At 49.5% G+C, this 14,467-nt stretch overlaps 1 protein-coding gene across 4 annotated transcripts in view; it reads left to right on the forward strand.

Moving 5' to 3' along the window:
- Positions 1-14,467, forward strand: part of KCNQ2 (potassium voltage-gated channel subfamily Q member 2) — a 233,310-nt gene that overhangs the window by 150,983 nt on the left and 67,860 nt on the right. For all 4 annotated transcript variants that reach the window (XM_033914169.1, XM_033914168.1, XM_033914171.1 and 1 more), the window contains one exon: positions 13,249-13,278. In XM_033914169.1, the coding sequence (XP_033770060.1) occupies positions 13,249-13,278 (30 nt within the window). The remainder of the gene's footprint in view (positions 1-13,248; positions 13,279-14,467) is intronic.

The raw sequence follows: 14,467 nt of genomic DNA on the forward strand, positions 1-14,467 counted from the left end.
TTGTGCCCGCTATTTCCTGTCTTAGTTCCTTCAGAACCCTTGGGTGGATCCCGTCCGGGCCCGGTGATTTGCCACATTTTAACCTGTCTATCTGTTTGAGGGCATCCTCCTTACTTACCTCTATGTGCTCTAGTTTCTCAGCCTGTTCCCCACTCATGAGCTCCTCTGAGTCCGGTATATTAGATGTGTCTTCGCTCGTGAAAACCGACGAGAAGAACGTGTTCAACCTCTCAGCTACCTCTTTATCCTCCTTAACCACTCCCTTCCTGTCCCCATCGTCCAACGGCCCCACTTCCTCTCTCGCTGGTCGCTTCCCCTTTACGTAACTGAAGAATGCCTTGAAGTTTTTCGCCTCCCTGGCCAGCCCCTCTTCGTATTTCCCCTTTGCTTTTCTAACCTCCCGGTGGCATTCCTTTTGGCATTTCTTGTGCGCCTGGTGATTTTCCTCTATTGGATCCTTTTTCCATCTCCGGAAGGATACTTTTTTGTCCTTTATCGCCCTCTTTACTTCTATTGACATCCAAACCGGGTCTTTTGATCGCTTGTTCTTGCAGTCTTTCCTGAAACTGGGGACGTACATTCTCTGTGCTTCTTGCAGGGTGTCCCTGAATAGGGTCCAGGTGCTTTCCACAGTCTCCATCCTAAAGATGTTTCTGAGCTTTCTCCCCACCATTTCCCTCATAGCAATATAGTTCCCTTTCTTGAAGTTCAGTGCAGTTGTTGCGGTCCTCCTAACTATGGGTGTCCCTCTTTCTAATGTGAATCTGATCGTGTTGTGGTCACTGTTGCCTAGTGGGCCTCCCACTTCTGCCCCTCTTGCAGGCCCCCCTAATCCGTTTAGGATGAGGTCAAGAGTAGTACCCCCTCGCGTCGGTTCTTTGACTAGTTGCTCCATAAAGCAGTCCTTCACAGCTTCTACAAATCCTGTCTCCCTAGTGCAGTTGGAGTGACCCGTACTCCAGTCTATCCCTGGGTAGTTGAAGTCCCCCATCACTGTTACACTTCCAGTCCTGCACTCCTGTCTCAATTCCTCTTCCAAGTCGCGTCCGACTCCCTCTGGCGCACCAGGTGGTCGATAGTACAGCCCCAGTTTTATGCCCGCGTCCTTGTTTCCCGGTAATTTGACCCATAGCGATTCCAGCCCCTCTGCCTTCGTTGCCATATCCATCCCGACTGAGTGGATAGTGTCCTTTATATATAGTGCTATGCCTCCCCCTTTTTTGTGGGTCCTGTCCCTCCTATAGAGCTTGTACCCCGGCAGCGCTACATCCCATTGATTTTCCTCTGTCCACCAGGTTTCTACAATTCCAATTATATCCAGGTCCTCCCCCTTGGCCATGACTTCTAGTTCACCCATCTTGGCCGTGAGGCTTCTTGAATTTGTGTATAGGCACCGCAGGTCCCGTCGTTTTTCTTCCACCTCTGCATTTACCTGGGCCACTTGCCCTTGGATTTCTGGCAGTTTTCCCGCTCTCTGTGCTTCTGCTTTGCCCTCAGCCTTTACCCTCTTAGGTTTCAGCTCCCCCACATTTCTGCCACCCCACTTTCCCGCTTTTCCTCTGGGATTTCTAGCCCTACCGGCCCCATCCTGGGCTATCATCCCTTGAGCCTCTGTTTGATCCCCCTCGCCTTGTGGTACTTCCATGTTACCCTCGGCTTTCACCTTCATGCCACTCAGTCCCTCTGTGTCCCCATGCCCCTTAGTCTTCTCCCAGCAAGCTCCCTTTACCTGATGTTTCCCTCGCTGTCTGATTTTGAGGTCTTCCGGTCCCTCTGTTTCCTTCCTGCAGTCAGCCCGTTCAGCATCTGTTCTGGATGCTGTTGTCCGAAGCGTCAACATCAGATCAGCTGTCGGCTTTCCCCCTCTCCTCAGTTTAAAGCCCTCTCGATCTCCTTCCTCAAATTGGTTGCCAGTAGTCTGGTTCCCGTTGTGCTCAGGTGCAGGCCGTCCCGCCGGTAGAGCTTGCTCTTTCCCCAGAAGGACGTCCAGTTCCTCACAAAGCGGAAACCCTCCTCCTGGCACCATCTCCTCAACCATGCATTCACAGCCTGGAGGTCTGCCTGCCTCTTTGCATCTGCTCTCGGTACAGGCAGGATCTCCGAGAATGCTATCCTCCGTGTGCTCCGCTTCAGCTTTCGTCCCAGGACCCTGAACTGGTCAGTCAGTGCGTCCATGCTGAAGTTCCTCCGGCTCACATCGTTTGTTCCGACGTGGATTATTACCGCAGTCTCCTCTGTCTCTGCTCCGTCCAGGATCCTCTCGATCCTATCAGTGATGTCTCGTGTCTTGGCCCCTGGCAGACAAGTCACTAGCCGGTCCTCCCTTCCTCCAGCTACGTGACTGTCTACCTCTCTCAAGATCGAGTCTCCCACCACAATAGCAGACTTCCCTTTCCTCAGCAACCTCCTCTGCCTCAGGTCCGTGTCCTCGGTATAGTGTGGTGTCTCTCCCTCTGGGTCCTGGTGAGTTGTGGTCTCCTCCTCTTGCGTGGTCCCTCCGCTAGGTCCTTCCCCGGTGTCGCCTTGTGGATCCTGGGTCTCGTCTGCCGACATCCGTCTGTGCTGCTGCTGCTCCCGTTCCTCCACCGTCCTATAGGCCTCCTCGATGAATCTCTCGAGGTCCCTCACCTGGTCCACAATGGGGCCTTCTCCGTCTGTGATATGGGTAGACCAGCTCGTCTCCTCTGTGGTGCGCAGTTCCTCCAGTCCCTCTAGTTCCTGTACCCTGACCCTCAATCTGCCGACCTCCATCCTCAGGCTTTCCAGTTCCTGACACCGACTGCATATGTACTCCCGCCTTCCCAAAGGGAGGTAGTCATACATATTGCACTCTGTGCAGTATACCGGAAAGTACCTCTGGGATCCTGGGTCTTCCATCGCTCTTGTGTAGTGCTGGTGTGCTCCTGCTGTGGGTAAGAGAAAGGAAAAAGAGAAAAGAATTGAATTATTTAGCGTTTCTGGCTCCCTCGCAAGGCTCCTTCGCAAAGGCCGCGCGTCGAACGGCTGGGCGCCGTTGGCTCCCTTCTTCTTAAAGGGGAGCCCGGGCGCCGACGCGACCTGTGACGCGGTGGGGGTGGGCGGAGCTACCTCTCGCCGCGACCCCGGTTCCTCTTGCCTGCTCTGCCTTCCTCCCCTCGGCCTCTCCTTCCCTCTCCGGCCCTCTGCGCTGCAAGAAAAAAAAGTAAAAAGTCAAGCAGCAAGAAGAGACAAACCGCCGAGGTCTGCCTCGTGCCCTGGCTTCCCTTCTTCTTAAAGGGGAGCCCGGGCGCCGACGCGACCTGTGACGCGGTGGGGGTGGGCGGAGCTACCTCTCGCCGCGACCCCGGTTCCTCCTGCCTGCTCTGCCTTCCTCCCCTCGGCCTCTCCTTCCCTCTCCGGCCCTCTGCACTGCAAGAAAAAAAAGTAAAAAGTCAAGCAGCAAGAAGAGACAAACCGCCGAGGTCTGCCTCGTGCCCTGGCTTCCCTTCTTCTTATGTTTAATGTTTTATACACTTGGATAAAGAAGGGATAAAAAATATTTGAAGGAAAGAATACAATTTTTTAAATAAGATTTTGACTAACCCAGTCATATATGCTGGAATCTGGCCATGCAATATCAAAAATACCAATACACAAGTTTTGAGTACCACCCATACCTCCATAGGTAGCCAGTATACTTGGATGAGTACTTCTGCCCTCCATAACCCTCCCTGAAGACCGACATTACTGTCCGCCCCCCCCCCCCCCCTACTCCAATGCTACTGTCCTACACAAATCCTCCCTCCCTCCAATGAAAAATGCTATTTTCCTCTACAAGTCCTCCCCCTTCCCCCGATGACCAGCACTACTATCCTCCCCCCATCCAACTGCCACTGCACTTATCATTCTGGTGCTCGATAAAGCTGACACCAATGTTCTGTGCAGGCTGGAGTGAGGCCTTGAGCATCTGTGCATTCTCAAGGCCTGCCAGCTCCCCCCCTTCAAGATTCTCGGAGAGGGTGGAAACCGGCAGGCCTCGACCATACACAGATACTCATGGACCCACACTGGCCTTGCACAGATTGTTGGTGTCAGCTTCATCAAGGCAGAAGCAGTAGCCTAAGAAACACAAGCTTTTCATTCCTTTCTTCTCCAACCAGGAGAGCATAGGATTGAATATTTGTATTTGTATGCATGGAATAATTTTATAAGAAGGAAGGAATGTTTTTTATAAACTTACCCTCATTTTGTTTGAGTAGGTGCTACATTGCTGTGGGCCCCCTTTGTGTATATATGGAAGTGCAGGCATTGAGGGTCAGATTCTGTAACTGTCGCCTATGTTGGTGGCGACCTAAAAAGTGGCCACCGATTGTGTGTCAATCACAGGGCCGCCATCAGAAATTTCTGGGCCCCTTACTGAGCAATCCTTTGGGCGCCCCATGCACCCCTTCCCCCCCCCGGCCCCCCCTTCTTCCATGGGCCGAATACACACATACTTTTCTCTGTCGCCGCACTCTTTGACCAAAAGATTTGTAAGCCTGCAACCACGTCAAGGTAGACTCTTTCAGCAGGGCCCTAACCTAACCTAAACTAAACTAAATTAATCTATACCTATCTATTCTAAACTAACATATGTCTAATACTGAACTAATAACAAACTAACAAACAACTGCATAATAAATAACTAATAAATAATAGTGCTAGTAGCTATAATTCACTTTTGAATGTAAAATCTCAGTTAAGGATTTCTTTTGACCTTTGTAGGCCAGAAGTAGATTACAATTGCACAATATTTTTTGTAACAAGTATTAAATGTGTTTTTATAAATACTGTAAGCTTTATAAATATATCAGAAAAAACTATACATCTGAGCGCATATCTGAACATACACATCTGACTGTATATGTGAGCGCATATCTAAACAAACACATCTGAGCGCATATCTGAGCATACACATCTGTATGATCCCATCCTCCTCAGCTTGCCTATAGCTGCATCATGCATGTTAAAAATGTACGATATGTTGATATGTGCACCTTCCTTCCTTCCCATTCATCCTCCTCAGCCTGTCCTTACACATCCACAGCTGCATGTTAATGATGATGTATATGTTATGATGATAAATAAGTGCATATGAGCACATCATTAACATGCAGCTATGGATGAATATACAGTGGTGCCTCGCACAGCGAACGCCTCGCACAGCGAACGCTGCGCACAACGAACTTTATGTCTTGATTCGTACAACGGACTTCGTTTCACACAACGAAGTCCGGGGTTCCTGCGGGGTTGGATCGCAGCGGGGTTGGTCGAGCTGCGAGGGTAGTCTCCTTCTCCTTACCTGCCCTGTCGCAGCACACAGCCGAACGGAAATCTTCCCGATGTCAGCGCTGACGTCGGAGGGAGGGCTTAAGCAAAGCCCTCCCTTCCTCCGACGTCAGCGCTGACATCAGGAAGACTTCCGTTCGGCTGTGTGCGGCTGCGGCAGGGCAGGTAGGAAGAAGGCAATGGCGAACGAAAGAGGGGGGAGGGGGCGGTCCGCCCCGAAGAATGTGCACAGCTGGTCAGGTCTCCCGATCGACCGACAACAGGCCCGGCCGACAAACCTCCCTGCCCTGTAGCCGCGAATCTAAATTACCTCTTACAGCAGCTTCAATAATCCAGCTGCTGTAAGAAGGTAATTTAGATTCGCGGCTACAGGACAGGGAGATTTGTCCGACCGGGCCTGTTCTGTTGTCGGTCGGGTGCAAAAGCGCCACAAAGGTGGAGGCAGGGAGGGAGGAAAGGTGGAGTGGAGAAGAAAAGACGCTTAAGGGGGGAGAAGGCCGCTGAAAGCACATGTTGGAGCAGGGGATGAGAGGGAGGGAGAGAAGGGGAAATATTGGACAAGGGCAGAAGGGATGCTAAATCATAGGGTGACAGGCAGAGAGAACAACAGGAAAAAGAGTGGAAGCAATCTTGAACCCTGAGGGTGAGGGCAGAGAGAGGTGGTGAGATGATTGATCATGGGGAGAGGGACAAAAGGGAATAGAGATGGGATAGGAAGATAGTGGAAGTAAAAGGACAGGGAGATGTATGTTTTTAGATGTATCTAAATAAAAATAATAACAAAAAATTTATCTTTTTTATGTCATCTTAGCATATTTTATACTGCAGAACGAATTATTTTTTTTTACATGTATTCCTATGGGAAAACGCGTTTCACATAACGAACGTTTCACATAACAAACTTGCTCCTGGAACCAATTAAGTTCGTTGTGTGAGGCACCACTGTATAATGACTAGTCTTATAGCCCGTTAAATTAACGGGTGCTAGAATATGTGTGTGTGTGTCTGTCTTTATTTTTTTTTCTCTGTCCTTAGCCGCTTTCTGTATTTCTATCTTTCTTTCTTTTTTTTCCTTGGCTGTCCACCACCACCCCTTGTCTGCTCCCCCTGTTCATTCTCCCTTCCTTTTACCTCTCCTGTGTCCTCCCCCACCCCATCACTGCTCACCTTATCCAACAGCAGCCCTTCTCCCTTTATTTTACCTCACCCCTCTTCCTGCTCCCTCGTCCATCAGCACCTCTTCCTGCTCCCCCTGTCCAGCAATATGCAGTTCAACACCAGAGAAAGAGAAAAAACACTATACACTTTGAAATATAAAAAGAAAGCAGTGCAAATTTACAGTAAAACTGCATTTTCTGTTAATGAAATTAAAAATAAAATTCTTTTTTTCTACTTTTATTGTCTGGCCATTTTATTCATATTTATCCCAGTTTCTGCTCTCTTCTCTCAATTTTCTTACCAGGGTATGCAGTCTATCTGGCTCTTCTCTCATTCCTGTCTTCACTTCCTCTCCTACATCCATCTCAGACTTTAACCTTATCTTTCAGTTTTCCTCCATTTATTTTTCTGCATCTCTATCTGCTTCTATTTCTCCAGTTGTTTGTTTTTTTTGGGAAGTTTTTTTTTTGGTTGTTTTTTTTTTTTTGCTAACTCCTCCCTTCCATCATCTTCTCTTTCTCTCTCTTCCCCCTTTATTTTCAGTCTTCTAACCAGTATCTGTCTTGCTCCCTCCATCCAGCATATCCTCTCCCCTTTGAGTCGCGGGTCAGGCCTGAGATTTGAGGCTGGAAGCCGATTCCTCCCGGAAGCAATCCTCCATGTTGTTTGCCGGCCGCTGAAAGGAGGGGGGAGTGCCTCCGCTGCCGCTCCTGTTCCTGTTCAAAATGGCCTGCTTAGGTTCATGGGCGGCTGTTTTGAACCTCGCAGGCCGCTCTCCATATGGTAGCATGTTCCTTCTGACGCGATTGTGTCAGAGGGAACGTGCTTCATGTGGAGAGCGGCCTGCGAGGTTCGCTACAGCTGGCCGCGAACCTCATCAGGCCGCTTCAAACAGGAGCGGCAGCGGTTGGTGCCGGAGGGGGGAGTCATCGACTTGTTCCACACGGTGGAGGCGATCGTTGGCTGGCTGCGGTCCCGGCTTGGAGAGGGCAGGGTGTGCTAGAAGGCAGCAGCCGCCGCTCTGCAGGTAGAGAGCAGAGAAGGGCGCGCAGTTGTCTTGCCTCGCATGAGGCCAGACCGTAAGCCGCGCATGCGCACTTCCTATGGGTTGCTACAGCTCACAGAAAACGGACGCACACTTAGGAAGTGCACATGCGCACTTGCGTTTTATTATATTAGATGTTATGAGTGTGCACCTCTTCCTTCCCATCCTCCTCAGCATGTCACAAACAGCATGTTACATTACACAGACTTTGTGTAATGTAACATGCTGTATATGACATGCTAAGGAGGATGGGAAGGAAGAGGTGCACACTCATAACATCATTATTTATTCATGAATCAATCTGATAATCATCACCACCAGGCTGTGTGTGTTATGGGATGGAGGAAGAAAGGTGCATGTTTAAATAGATCACTGCCTTACTAGTTCTCCAGCTCCTCATGCTGCTCCTCTCGTCCTGTCCTCCTAGAGATGTGGTGACGTCATCCGGCCGACCCGTTTTCGCAGATTCAGTGGCAGGCAAGTGATGTGTCTCCTGATTGGCTAGGCACCCTAAGCTAATCGGAGTGGAGACAGGGCGGGCCTTGGTGAAGGAGTCAGGAGACGAGAGGCATGCACCTAGTATATCGCCGGCTGCGGCCACGGGCCAGGTAGACGGATCCACTTTTGTCCGGGGGGGTGCTATCAGGAAATTGGCAGGGGACAAAAAAAAGTATGACAGCAGTGTTTATTGTTTATTGTTGTGCACAGCAGAAGCATAATACAGGAATTTGTGCTATGGTGGCCTAGGACCATGGGGTAGAGAGTTGCGCGGGGACAGAAATCCCACCCGTCCCCGCCAAAGTCCCACCCGTTCCCACCCTTCCCCGCAAGGAATCCCTCCGTCCCCACCCGTCCCCACGAGGAATCCCCGCCCATCCCCGTGAGGAATCCCCTCCGTCCCGCCCGTCCCCGCGAGGAATCCCCTCCATCCCCTCCCGTCCCTATAAACTACAGAAATAGTTATTTCATTTAATTATGCTACTGAATTAAAGGCTCTGGTAGAAACCCATTTAAAAATAAGCAAAAAGACTTTATTAATTTGGAAATATTAATTGGGAAGAATACATACTTTGTAAATGGATTTCTACCAGAGCCTCTAATGTTTATACATTTTTATCAACACAACTAATATACTACTTTATCCTGAAGCAAAAAAAAAAAAAAAAATATTTTCCTACCTTTGTTGCCTGGTTTCTGCTTTCCTCATGTTCTCATTTAATTTCTTCCATCCACTGTCTCTCTTCTTTCTGCGTCTTCCATTTGCTCTGTTACTGTGCCTCTCCCTTTCTCCCCCCTCCCAAATTGGTCTGGCACCCATCTTCTTCCCTCCGCTCCCTCCATAGTCTGGCATCTCTGTCTTCTTCCCTGCCAGTGTCTTCTCCCCACTCTCTCTTCCCCATTTCCTTTCAGCGTCCTTCTCCTCCCCCATCTTCCCCATGTCCTATCAGCATCCTTCTCCCCCCTCTGTCTTCCATATTTGCTTTCAGTGTCCTTCTCCCCCATGTCCTTTCAGCATCCTTCTCCCCCTCTGTCTTCCCCATGTGCTTTCAGCATCCTTCTCCCCCCCTCCGTCTTCCCCATGTCCTTTCAGCGTCCTTCTCCACCCCTTTGTCTTCCCCAGTGCTTTCAGTGGCCTTCTCCCCCCTCAGTTTTACCCATTTCCCTTAAGCGTCTTTTCTTCTCCACTCCACCTTTCCTCCCTTTCTCCCTCCCTGCCCCTTACCTTTGTGGCGCTTCCCCACCCGACCGACAACAGAACAGGCCCGGTCGGACAAACCTCCCTTCTCTGTAGCCGTGAATCTAAATTACCTTCTTACAGCAGCTGGAGTATTGAAGCTGCTGTAAGAAGGTAATTTAGATTCGCTGCTACAGGGCAGGGAGGTTTGTCGGCCGGGCCTGTTGTCAGTCGGTCGGGGGAAGCGCCAAAAGGCTAAGGAGACCTGACCGGCTGTGCACACACCCCCCATGGCTGCACCCGGGCGGACCGCCCCCCCCCCTTCGGTACACGACTGCCTTTTCCCTACCTGCCCTGCCGCAAGCAGCCGACCAGAAGTCTTCCCGATGTCAGCGCTGACATTGGAGGAAGGGAGGGCTTTGCTTAAACCCTCCCTCCAACGTCAGCGCTGACATCGGGAAGACTTCCGTTCGGCTGTGTGCTGCGGCAGGGCAGGTAAGGAGAAGGAGAGGAGACTATGCTTGCGACCCTGGGTGAGCCCGGGCCCCCTGTCAGCTCCAGGCCCCTGAATGCAGGACTGGTAGTACTGCCCTGATGGCGGCCCTGCTCAATCACATGACAGTGCCGGTTACAGAATCGCACCTAAATTCAGCCAAGATAGGCAGCTGAAATATAAGCCTGAAAAACCCTGGCCTACATTTCAGCTGCCTATCTATACCGCCATGGGATCCTAAAGTCAAGCCACAGCAGCCAAAAACTGGCAGGGGAAGTTATCCGTGATCAGCTGAGCCAGCAGTGCTCCCCCAAATTCACGGCTTTGAGGAGTCCTGCCAGCTCAGCTGATCAGGGGCAAATACCCCTGCTGCAATTAATTGAGCGGCTGCAGCAGATGACTCCCCGACATTGGCAGGAGGGATGCCCACTCCTTCCTGCCGGAAACCCCAAACCCCTCTTCGAAGTTCTATGGCAGGAGGGTTGCCTACTTCCTCCTGCCAGAACCCCTGAAGCACCCCCCAATCATGATAGGAAGGAGGGATGCCCATTCCCTCCTGCTTGCAGGCCCCCCTGAACCCATGACCCTTCCAAATGCCAAAATGACAGTACTCCTAACACCTCCCAAGCCCCCCCCACCGCAAGTTTCCTATACTTTTAGTTGTAAGGTAAGCCAAAGGGATGCCTATTAGAGAATGACACGGTGGCGGTTTACCCGCGGCCACCACATTTTAGCCGCGGGTCACCGCCGAAAATGGGGAAGAAAACGGGGACAAGGCCATTCACCGCCCGCGGGGCGGTGAATGGGTCTTGTCCCCGCAGTGAGGCATGAAGGATCGCGCGGTCCCCGCAGCTCACACCCGCCTGCCCAATCGATTCTAGTGTTTAGCCAGCTCTCTCCCTTCTCCTCACCTTAGTTTGTAGATTTTCTTTTTCGGCGACCCGCACGCTATCAAAGAGCCGCTGCTGCTCAGTTTCGATCTTCTGCTCTGACTCAACCGGAAACAGGAAGTTGCAGCAGAGCAGAAGATTGAACACTGAGCAGCCGCGCGTGTGCGGCTCTTTGGGAAAGCGTGCAGGTCGCTGAAAAAGAAAGCCTGCAAATTAAGGTGAGGAGAAGGGAGAGAGCTGGCTAAACACTAGGATCGATTGGGCAGGCGGGTGGGGGCTGCGAGGACTGTGCGATCACCCGTATTCCCGGCTCAGACTGTAAGGAGGGAGTGAAAGGGAAAAGGATTCTGGGCCAAGGTGATGAAAACGGAAAGAAAAACCCACAGCAGAAAAGAAAGGGAAGGACAGGCAGGTGAGCCAGATGCTAGAAGCAGGCGGGGGGGGGGGGGGGGGGAGGGAAGAAAGAGGGAAAAAAGCTAGATGGGGTTGAAAAGAAGAGACACACTGGTATGGAAGAGGAAGATAGGGGAAATCTGGACACAGGAAGGTAACAGAAAGAGGGGAAATTATGTGCATGGGGCATAGGGACAGAGACAAAAAGGGAACATGCCATGGGGATGGTATATGGACACAGGGGGGGGCAATGGCAGATACATAGGGGAGATATTAGAAAAGTATATAAAATCGTACCCGTTTGAGGCTTTTATGTATGCAGCGGTGACGGTGACGGGGCGGTGAATGGGGTTGCAGTGGCGGTGACGGGGCGGTGAAGGGAATGGCGGTGACGGGGCGGTGCAGAGGATGGTGAGACGGGGACGGGGCGGTGACGGGGACCAATTTTTTCACCGTGTCATTCTCTAATGCCTATATCCTCAGGCCGGCAGGCCCACCTCTTCACAATGGTGGGCCTTTCCCTTCCGGATGCATCTTGGGACACATCAGGGAAGTGCCTAAGGCCCTGAGTGGCCTAGGCACCTAAGGCCGGGGCCGTAGACACCTGGGCCAACCGGTGTCTTAAGCCTCCTTCCAAGTGCATTCTGGGATGCACTGGGAGTGGCCTAAGACTCCAATTGGCCAGATATATCTAAGCCACTCCCATGGGAGGAAAATGCACTTTGGACAAGGCACATACCACTTTGCGCTATGCATCTACCAAGTTAGATGCCTAATTTTCAATTAACTCCAATTAACATCAAGTATAAGATGTTGATTGTCAGTTATCAGTGCCAATTAAGCCATTATCTAATTAAGCTATACACATACATCAGCTATGTATACTGATGAATGTGCATAACTTTAGGCGCCATATATAGAATTTGAGGGTGAGTATATAAAACTCTACTCCGTACAATCTTGTCCCTTATGAAATTAACCCCTATAGACTTTTGTATGCCTGAGTTCTCTCAAGCAACATAGCAGCTGTAATATTCTGCCTCTTATAGCAAGGATAAACGCTTTACACTGTTTGTCAGAGGCTCTTTGTAGGAAAAGGGTGATAGTGCAGAACAGTGTAGTTACTCTACATCCATTAACGATCTGGAAACGGGCACAAAGTGCGAAGTTATCAAGTTCGCGGACGATACAAAACTCTCCAACAGGGTCAAAACTGTTGAAGAATGCAAAGAACTGCAGAGCGACCTGAACAAACTGTGTGAGTGGGCAAAAAGATGGCAGATGAGCTTCAATGTGGAGAAATGTAAGGTCTTGCACATGGGGAAAGGGAACCCCATGTACAGCTATACGATGGGAGGAAGGGTGATGGGGAAAGGCACCCTAGAAAAAGACCTGGGGGTTTTGATGGATACAACAATGAAGCCAGCGGCGCAATGTGCAGCGGCCTCAAAGAAAGCGAACAGAATGCTGGGCATTATCAAAAAAGGTATCACTACCAGAACGAAGGAGGTTATCCTGCCATTGTATCGAGCAATGGTGCGACCACATCTGGAATACTGTGTCCAATACTGGTCACCGTACCTTAGGAAAGACATGGCGATACTTGAGAGGGTCCAGAGGAGAGCAACTAGGATGATAAAAGGAATGGAGAACCTTTCATATGCCGAAAGGTTAGACAAACTGGGGCTCTTTACCCTGGAAAAGTGGAGACTGAGAGGAGACATATAAAATCATGAAAGGCATAGAGAGGGTGGAGAGGGACAGATTCTTCAGACTAGCGGGGACAACAAAAACAAGAGGTCACTCAGAAAACTGAGAGGGGACAGATTCAAAACAAATGCAAGGAAGTTTTTCTTCACTCAGAGGGTGGTGGACACCTGGAACATGCTTCCAAAGGAGGTAATAGGACAGAGAACAATACTGGGTTTCAAAAAGGGACTGGATGACTTCCTGGAAGCGAAGGGGATTGCAGGGTATAGATAAAAGGTTACTCTACAGGACAAAAGCGAAAAGCGTATGTGAGTTTTAGGGTAGGAGCACTATCAGGTCCTGGACCTGAGGGGCCGCCGCGTGAGCGGACTGCCAGGCACGATGGACCTCCGGTCTGACCCGACAGAGGCAAGTCTTATGTTCTTATATGTTCTTATCCTAGTGCAGCAAATGTCACAATCCCTTCACCTTCACTCCCCAAGCCTTTCTCTTACCACCTCATCCTCATCTGTTTTCTCTTCCTGACTTTATATACACACTGCTCATATGTTAAACATGTATCACTGCTAATATATATGTCATTTCTTCTTGTTTTAAGGAGAGAACAGCAGCCTGAACCATCACCCAGGTTAGTAACTCTGCTAATACTCCCTCCACCACCACCATCATGTGTTTAACTTTGCTCATACTCACCCTAATACTTGAAAATATCACCCCACTATGGATATGGTCCTGCTAATGCTCACATGTGTCCCCCCCCCCCCTCTTTCTATGTGTTTGTAACCCTCCAAATCCCTTTCCTCCCTCTCAGTGGATATTATCATAACATTCCTATGTATGCAGTTCTGTCCTACTGTCTCATATACTGGGGGTTCTGAGTTCAGGCAATGTATTCTGTTAAAAAATCCTGACATTTAGCTTTCCTTAATAATAATAATAATAATAACTTTATTTTATATACCACCATTCCCAGGGAGTTCTAGGCGGTTCACATCAGTTAATTAAGGTTACAAACAATGAAGTCTTTGGAGTTAACAGTTTAGGAATGTACAGGTCATTGAGGTTGGCAGGAATATACATTTTAGGAGTGTACAGGTCATTGAAGTTAGCAGAAATATACATGAGTGTACAGGAGGAAGGTAAAATTTATTTACAGGCAAAAATAGGAAAAACAAATACAGGTCCTTGAAGTAACGGGTTGGGAGAGTACAATAAGAAGGAGTAGGTGGAGATTCACGTACATTGATGGGAGTTGAAGAAGTGTAAGAGGGTGTGTTAAGGATTCTGTCCGTGAAATAAGTGTGTTTTGAGTTTTTTCCTGAAGTCAAGATAGGTGGGAGCGTCGAGCACAATTTGGGCTAGCCATGGGTTCAGTTTGGCCGCCTGGAAGGAGAAGGTTTTGTCAAGGAATCTTTTGAAATGACATAGTTTTAGGGAGGGGAAGGCGAACAGATGGAATGGTTGACCATATGAATTTTAATTGGATAACTCATTGTCCAGTTATTATTTATCCAGTCTTCCAGTAGAGGTCAAACATAAGAACATAAGAGTTGCCATACTGGGACAGACCAAAGGTCCATCAAGCCCAGTATCCTGTTTATAACAGTGGCCAATCCAGGTCACAAGTACCTGGCAAGATCCCAAGGAGAAAAACAGATTTTATGCTGCTTATCCTAGGAACAAGTAGTGGATTTCCACAGGACCATGTAATAATGGCTTATGGACTTTTCTTTTAGGAAATTATCCAAATCTTTTAAAAACCCTGCTAAGCTAGCTATTTTCACCACATTCCCCATCAACAAATTCCAGAATTTAGT

This window comes from Geotrypetes seraphini, chromosome 11 (assembly GCF_902459505.1).
Source record: "Geotrypetes seraphini chromosome 11, aGeoSer1.1, whole genome shotgun sequence".
Classification (NCBI taxonomy): Eukaryota; Metazoa; Chordata; class Amphibia; order Gymnophiona; family Dermophiidae; genus Geotrypetes; species Geotrypetes seraphini.